Source organism: Anarrhichthys ocellatus, unplaced genomic scaffold (assembly GCF_004355925.1).
Source record: "Anarrhichthys ocellatus isolate YVR2014 unplaced genomic scaffold, GSC_Weel_1.0 scaffold25, whole genome shotgun sequence".
Lineage (NCBI taxonomy): Eukaryota > Metazoa > Chordata > Actinopteri > Perciformes > Anarhichadidae > Anarrhichthys > Anarrhichthys ocellatus.
In genome coordinates, this window is record NW_022280055.1 from 3,193,783 (window position 1) to 3,202,801 (window position 9,019).

Sequence of the window (9,019 nt, forward strand, 5' to 3'; positions counted from 1 at the left end):
ACACACACACACACACACACACACACACACACACACACACACACACATATTCGGATAACAGAATCCACAAAAATACACAAACTCAACAAGGAGCTATCACAGTAATTCATGTCACCACTTAACACTCCTCTCAGGGTCAAATTACTCTTGATAAAACTGACACAGCACTGTGATGGAAGTGTTTTTTCCTTGTGGTGTGTGTGTGTGTGTGTGTGTGTGTTAGTTTGGCAGGAGGCAGGGATCACGCTGTTGATGTTGAGGGAACATTCTCTTGAGGTCAAGAGTATGAAGAGATTTTTGAAGCTTGTTTTTCTGGGGTCACATCCATCATCCATCGTCATTGGAAGAGGAATGCGGTATTCGTTTTAAAATGTTTTCGGGTGCATGAGCATATTGTATTTGTGAGTAATTACCCTCAATATTGTTAAAGAAATTAACGTGTATTTCGGCACAGTTTTGAAGGCTGTGTTTTGGCAGATTTTATCAGCTGTTGCTAGCTAGCAAATCACGATTCATTTCAAAAATGTGTTGGACACTCTCTGTAAACTTTTTAATGTTTACAGCTGGTTGGCCTGAACAGAGCCCTGCAAAAGGGACTTACATATAGGTTTATAATGGCTACATATAGTATATGCTAATGATGATGCATGTACAATACAGAGATATAAAGCAACATTGTTATTCTATAGCACGCTTTGTCAAGTTATCCAAGGAGTTTAGCAAATATATTAAGTGTAAAAAAAGAAAGAAATGTCAATAAAAATCTGCCTAAATAATGTACACATTTAAGGATTTTAGATAGTCAAGAATGTTTGCGTTGAGATGATGGAGAAGAAAACTGGACTCAAATGAAATATCTTAAATTAAGAAACATCCCAGGAGACGATGTGAACAGTTGTCTCTGGGAAATCACTGTGGCCATGTGACATGAACATTAAGAAAAATATTTCACCCGCTGGGATATTATGAGGTTACAAAGATTCTATATGAACAGCCATGATGTAGCATGGCCTCCCAACAGCATGCTTTCATTTGGACCGTGACAATCTGTCAGTGGACACTGGTAGATTGTTGCTGACGCACACACACACACACACACACACGCACACACACATAGACACTTCCCCTCTATGATGAAGACCACAAGCTCCTCAAGCATAAGACAAACACAGCTGGCTCAGATGGGTCACATGGCTGGAATGTATAGGAACAGAAATTGCACTCAAAGCTAGTCTGCCTCTGGCGTTCAACTCATGCTGAACTGAGAAAAAAACAACTACACATCATGCAAACACCTTCATAAGAAAAACAGGCAAAATTAAACCAGTCTGGCCTTGAAGGGAGAAATTATCTCATGGTTACTGTCTTCTGATGTTTCTTTCTCCAGCCACGAAGACACAAAGCTTTATGACTTTAAATTCTCTTGTTTGATGTTGTTTCAAGAGTTAGATAAGAAGATTGTTTTGATGCCACTCTAATGTCTGGTCCTTTAAATATGGAGCAAGGGCCAAGTGATTAGCTTAGCATGTTTATCACTAGAAGTGAACATTGTGACTTGTAATGGCCAATCTCCAACGGAAGCATTTTTAGGAGGATTTTTGATCTGATGGAGTTTCTTTACGCTATTTTTGTCACGTTTAGAGAAGTGTAATCTCAGTCTGTCCGTGAGCTCGCCTGTTTCACTAAAGGCGGATTCCGCTAACTTGCTACAGTAGGTGGGGAATTCAAACCAATAAATCAATGCATAAAAACACTTAATTTCTTCCCATGGAACCAACAGGAAAACAATTTTGGTTCAGTAAATGTCTGCTGTTAGTCCGCCTGGTGAAGGCCGGTTAGCGTGCCGATGTCCACTCAGCTTCTCACGAGCTGCTGCTGACAGACGGGCAGAGACGTTTACGGAAGAAGGAGTCAGCGTGGATTGGATGACAGGACGCTTATGCCATGCCAGCTGTTTCCCCTGCTTCCAGTCTTAATGCTAAGCTCCAGCTTCATAGTAAATGTGCAGACGTGAAAGTGGTATCATTGTTCTCATATAACTGTTGGAAAGAAAGTGAATATGCATATTTTTTGACAATTCCGTTAACAATTTTGTTTTTTAGCATTACTGAAAATGTACCCTATAAAAATGCTCAGTGCAGCTTTTCCAATTGACAGAAGACTCAATATTCATCAATTGTCAACAAGTTCATAAATTACATAACTGCACTGCTGAATGTTCGCTCTGTCTGGTGATGGTGTTGAGAACATACTTTACTGTTCAGACAAAGAGAAAGGAATTTAATAAAACAGATTAGGCAGGGATTAGCAAATTTGGAGACAAATTTGTCTTGTAAACTTGGAGGTGGGACAATACATTTTAACCAATTTTTGACACGTCTGTTTATAAACCTTTTAATTCCAGCAAGGCCATTGTGAGTCCGTTTCTGGCACCGTCTGTGTATTTAAACGTTTTTGGTGAAGTACATGAATTTACAAGGACAGGGTTTTGTTCCTTTTGCTTTAACTTTCCAAATCAAATACATTTAGACCACATTTGTTTTTTACCCATAATTCACAGCACATTTACCTCATCATGTGTGTTTGAATGGCACTCTTGTTTTGCTCTTTTCCACATCACCCCAATGAAACCAACTGCCCCGTGGTTGGGAATACCTTCTGAACGAGGTGTGAAAATGTTCTATGATTTGAGAAGTTGGATGAGGACAGTCTTCCTGATGTGTGCGCCCATTGTCCGCTTTCCATCAAAATGTCAACAAATTCTCCAGTTAACGTTCACTAAGACTTTCCCACCAAACTCGCAGAGCTTTGGGTCGAAACCTGAGAACACAACGTCAACTGTGGATTTTTTACAGCTGCACCTGTACACACACACACACACACACACACACACACACACACACACACACACACACACACACACACACACACACATTTTTCACAGATGACCACAGTGAGAGTAGAGCGGATGCCAAGCGGTGACAGCATCGAGTCTTGTGTGTCTGTATTTGTTATTAGTGTGTGTGTGTGTGTGTGTGTGTGTGTATTACTGTGTAGAAAGTCCCTTTCTGAAAAACATTCATGGTGTATGAAGATCTGCATCTAAGTTACATCAGGCTTCTGTGTGTCCACACCCACACACACACACACACACACAAATCTATCAGTTTGAGAAATGTAGAATTTGATTGCAACAAATCTGTAGTTGACCGTTTTGGTTTTTAAGAATCAGCGCTTCCTTTTTGTAGTTTTTCTCTGTTTCTATTAAACCTTAAACTGCGGTGGTTAGAGTTTCCCTGCAGAAGGACGTACAGTATTTTGAATCCATGCAGATGTGAAAATCAGTTTGAACTAATCTGCTCCTATGTTTCTGGTCTCAACTGCCCTCCTTACCTTCATCACACAGGTTGAGTTTGGACAAGTTGTGTCCATCGTAGGCCTCTTCATACATGGAGCCGCTCTCTCTCTCTTCATATGTGCTCAGATACATGGCCTTGTTCTCCATCTCCTCCTGACTGAAGAGAGAAGATACACTCAGTATGATCCACTGAAATCGTTCTACATTACAAAAAACTGACATCTCTCCTCAACCAACCTGAACCTTTTATAGCTTGCCTTCACAAAAAGGTACAGATGACAAAATAAAAAGTGAAAAGAAATAAGTGGAGAAACTAACAAATGTAGAAAATTTCATTCCGGTTGAAGACAATTCTTTGCAGGAAAACACGTTGTCATTGTATGTTTCTGCAAACCACAGAACTGTTGAATGTGAATGTTTTTGCATTGGGTCAGAGCATGTGAAGTGGTATATTGAGTGACCGTTATTGAAAATGACGTGGTATAATAACGAGTATAACAAGTGACAGGACTTTCACACAGAAGACCGCTGTTCGTGTCCAGTGTAAAACTAAAAGTAAACATTGACGTTGCGCTTTTTAGGTAATGTTATGCTTACAAGGAGTGATTGCTATTCATTTAGGCTTGTTATGTTGTTACAGTTGTTAAGTGACATTATTAATATGTTACGTTAAGTTGTTACGTTACCATTTTAACCCAAACCATGATATTTTTTCTAACCTCAAGCAAGTAGTTTTGTTGCCTAAACCTAATCAATCGTTTCACAGTGTTAACCAAGTGACATTGTGCGTTTCTGCAAGCGTGATGCAAGGCTGATATGAAACGTATTCATGAAACATCTTTTTGGTTCAGAAACGTCGACATTGATCCTAGCCCGTGGTTTGTCAGAAACATGTGATGCCAAAAAATGTTCCGGCAACTGGGTTGGCAAATCAATACATACTCATTAGTTATCACCTTAATCCTGTAATAAAACATGATAGGAATAGTCATATCCGGGCCAAGCTATGGATTTTGGTCGGCAATGTATTGAGGTTTTGGGTTAAGGTTATAAGTGAGGGTCCTTACAGGTGTAGAAGTTCAAATGTGTTTGTTTGTTTCCTATTGGCGTCTATAGTGCTGCGAATCAGGTGAACCAGTTGTGAGAGCTTTGACCGTTTTTTTAGCTTTTCAAGCTACAATATAGACAAACAAACTGACACACACACAGTGCTAAACGAACAGAGGGAAATGCTTGTGGTGTGAGGATTCTGGCTGACTCTAGACCAGCGTTGTATGATTTGTTTCCTCCTTGGTTGGTCTTTCCGTGGACACCGGTTGTTTTTTTTTATGTCTGTTTGCCTTTTAGCAGGATATTTAAAAAGACGAAGCTGTGAATAAATGCGCAAAAACATTGTGGAAAGGTTGGTCACGGGGGCATGAAAGTAATGATTCACATCAACCCTTTGTTACTAGCTCAGTCAAACAATGACAATTTCTGATTCAGACACATTGCAACTGCTCTGCCATTTCTTTGTTGTGTGTTTGAATGTCAGCACAAATGGAATTGGTTACTCAAGAACAATAGAGCTGATAGATAGCTGGCTAACATGGTGCACCCATCCATTCACACATCCAAGTTGCATCAGACTAAGGAAAGTAAGCCCACATGTCCCTCTCCTTAGCCACAACGTCCAGCCCTTACTGGGGGATCCTCGGGTGTTCCCAGGCCAGCTAACTGGCTCCCTTCAACACAAATGAACAGAGGTGCTGCTTCTGGATGTCCAAGCTCCTCATCCTATCCATCAAAGTGAGCATGGACTTCCTGCACCAGCGGTGAAGAATATGGGAAGGATTTTAGAGCAGCGAAATGTAGTAAACATGGAAAAGCCTCCTTCCACAACCTCCACAACTTGTGATTGTGAACTCAACACAGTTGTGTAATTGAGTTGGTCAGGGTTAAAAATACTGTGTATTGACAATATAACACTATATCCATAGGATTTGGGTTAAGTTACCTTGAAGTCTGGACATTTCTGAGGGGGTGAAGCCTGTTTGAATAGCTTTAAAGTGCTATCAGAAGCTAATGTTAACACTTTTTACAAGTTGGAAACTGGCGATTACAGTAATTCCTATATGGCTTTAACGTGCTGCTGATGAATCTTTCTTAAACAGTACAGTATAACGTCCAAATCACTATGGACGCAGCACAAATCCTCCAGCTGACCTCCTACTCCATCAGAACCTCACTTACATCCAAAATTCTAACAAACATATCGCAAGAATATAAACACAAATATCTCATGTCCAATTTCAAGTAGGTTAATGTGTCAATGTCCCGGGGACGTCAGTTTAAAAAGTGTAACCTTTAAATACTTTCCCATGGTGCGCTTACAATTGACTTAAAAACAAAAAAGTACCTCCAGAGCCGTAACTCTCTCAAGTATTTAACCCCATATCAATTAGAAGAGGTGAAAAATGAAGACGGCTTTGACAGTTGTGGCAGAACACGTCCTCCTTTCAAAACCTAAATCTAATGAAAACATCGGGAGAGGAAAGTGTCTCAGAAGACACTTATCACCACAAGAAGTAATTCCATCTTTAACACACAGGTGACAGTTACATCCAGCAGGTGCAGTCATTGATGAGCTACAGTTTCTGGCACACAATCTATGGTGATATAACTCTATTTTTAATTTAAAGCACATTGAATTTCACATTTTTTTTGTCAAAGACTTTAACTGATAATGAATCGCAATCAGTCGCAGCCATACACTGGACTATTTGCTCTGAGCTGAGCACATTTGCTCTTCTGGTTTGGGTAGAGTTTCCCACGCTACACATGATGCAAACCAAATACGGCGGGCATATGAATAAAGTGAGAGGGAACACAGAGCAAATAGATAAAAGGTTGCGTCAGACATAGACATCTCTGGAGGAGTAAAATTAAATCTGCTGCAGTCTGGACTCGCTGGGTGTTAAACTCCCACAAGCCCCGACGGCAGATCTGTGAGTGTTTGACAAAGTCGTTAAAAAGCGCTCAGTCTGGACTTTCTCATTACAGAGGGGATGGAGGGGTCAGGTTGACATTTAGATTGAAGCTGGGCAGGAACCATTAGGGCTGCTAGGAGATCCCACTAAACTCTCCGTACCCCTGCATACGTGTGTGTGTGTGTGTGTGTGTGTGGGTGGGGGTGTGTGAGTTATCTTTTAATTACATTGAGTTTAGTGGGATAAGACAGTTTATCAGACACTCAGTTGGTCTCTGTTAGTCAGTGCCAACAGACGATGGTGGGAAAGCAAAGTCATCTCTATCTGTGCAACTGTGGACAAAATAACAGAAACGACCCATTAAATTCAAGAAAGTTTGTTACACGGCTTATATGCAAACTATGTGTCAGATTGGAAGGGCCACACCACCCAAAACATGTGAACTCTTCCTGCGCATTTCCAGAGCATCCTCCTGGAGCAGCAACACTGGCCATAACTTACAAAACACCACCGCTTACAGTAAATCCAAGCCCGAAACATTCACATGCACAACTTGATGTAAGGAGGGAAAACATTTGACAGTCACGACTGTTTCAATATTTTTCCTCCAGGTTTGCATCTGATTAGACACCAAAGAGCCTTTAATGCTCAATATCAGCTGTTCATCACCGTGTTAAAGAGCTGAGGGAAATCTGGTGATTTCATGTGACTAAAGTGGATATTCACTTTATTCATCCCTCAAATGACTGGAGGCTTTCCTTCTTGGAGCTCCATGCAATCCCAACAAGCTGTTCAAGATACAGCATGACAACTAGCCAAGAAGGAGAAGGAGCAATGCTGCACGAAGAGGCGGTGCGCCCTCGCATCTTATTATCAGTGTGACGCTCAGATATTGTCAGGTGTTAGTATTCATTTGTCCACTTGTGTGTCCTGGAAGAGATCAGCATTTTCACTTTGTTGAGGATAGTTCCGCAGTAAAATTACAACATTAGGTTGTTTCTAATGATGCATCCTGTTTAATTTGCATTTTATTGTAGCATCAAGTCAAGATGAAGAGGAGCTAGGTTTAACATCTTTATATACAGGTAGATAGTTCCCAACCAAGGGGTCAGGCCCCCGGGAAGGGACACCAGATAAATGTGAGAGGTCCTGAGAGTAGTAATCTGAGAGGAAGGGAGAAAAAACAAAGTTCTGATACACACACACACACACACACACACACACACATAACCACACACTTATATATAAATAACTATATATATATCGGAGGCCAGCACGTGTGGCCTCAGGCAGAACAGCTATTGAAAACGTATCTGGACATTATAATGATTTAACAGAGCAAGTAGCTAGAACATAGTTTACTGAATTTAAAAACAATTTTCAAAGTCAGTGCATTTGTGATGCGGTTGTGTTTGCTACAAATGATCATACCACGTTTAATTATGTAATTATTTCCCACTAGCAAGTTGATTTTTATTCTATTAGAAGTAGGGAGCTGAGTTGGAGCACAAACTCCCACTTGTACATATGCAACCTTCCCATATCATTGCTCAGTCATCCATGTGCAACATTAACCCATTTCTCTCGGTTAATTAAAGGCAGAGATACTTCACCCATGACCGCTGAAACACAAAGCAACAACTTTCTGCGGATGAGTTCCATTAAACGTGCATTTCCTGTCCTGTTGTCCTTGCGGCATACCACTCGAATAGATAACATGTAAATCAGCCTTTTAACTGTTGCAATGAATATTTAACAGATGTCAACCAGTTTGCCAACTTAAAAAGTTCAAAGCACAAGAGATCATGTGGTGATTTTAGGTTATAACCTTTGTGCTGAACAAATCTGTCAACTCAACATAAAAGGGCAAGTTCCTGTGTAAGATGTTATTGAGCACATTTTACATAATATCTTAAAAAAAAAAAGGGATGACAGGTGACACACAGTCAGCTGGAGTTTCAAACAGGTGCAGTAACCGCAGGGTTCATGCAAAGGCTAAAAAAGTTTGTCAGATTATGTTAAACCTGCAAGACATTAAACACCAAACGGAGATAAAGTAAATAGCAAACGGGCTTTTATCTCACCTTTTCAGCTGTCAATTGGAAATAAAAAATCACAGCTCCACGTTTCTCATAATTCCCTTGAAGAAGTTGCTTCCTGACGCTGTAACTCCAGGCTTTTTTCTCAGCTGTCAGAGAGTCCTTAGGATGGCATTAAATAAACGGAATGAAACGCACCACTCACTCAGTCTCTGTCAGTGCCGCAGAGCTCTATAGAAGCGAACAAGCGGAGACATTTGGAGTAATATACACACAACATAGTCATGTGACCATCACAAAACTCCAGCTGAAGTTTGCGCTGCGTGCCGAGCAGCTGGTGGAGAGGAGAGAGGTGAGGAAAGGTTGCGCGCCCTGCTGTACGCGCGCTCCCTCTGTTGGCCGTGGATGGTACATATTAATGGACTGGATAGTTTTAAAAGATCTGATAGTGTTTTAAAGCCACTGACTCAGAAACAGAGAAAACAAGCGATAGGATTGAAAAAAGTATATATACTTATACTGTACACTAAATTAGATGATGCCTTCATGAAACCCCCATTAACTCATCCACTAAGTCAAGAAGTTATAAACAAGTCCATATTTCAGACACACACACACACACACACACACACACACACACACACACACACACA

General features: G+C 40.7%; 1 protein-coding gene across 1 annotated transcript in view; it reads right to left on the reverse strand.

Annotated features, from left to right (window-relative positions):
• The window catches only part of scara5 (scavenger receptor class A, member 5 (putative)), a 78,925-nt gene extending 70,285 nt beyond the window's left edge, over nt 1–8,640 (reverse strand). Inside the window, exons 1-2 of the mRNA XM_031861818.1 lie at nt 8,412–8,640; nt 3,394–3,515 (exon numbers count right to left, since the gene is read on the reverse strand). Coding sequence (XP_031717678.1) covers nt 3,394–3,505 — 112 coding nt within the window. The 5' untranslated portion in view covers nt 3,506–3,515; nt 8,412–8,640. The remainder of the gene's footprint in view (nt 1–3,393; nt 3,516–8,411) is intronic.
• Nucleotides 8,641–9,019: the final 379 nt, after the last annotated feature.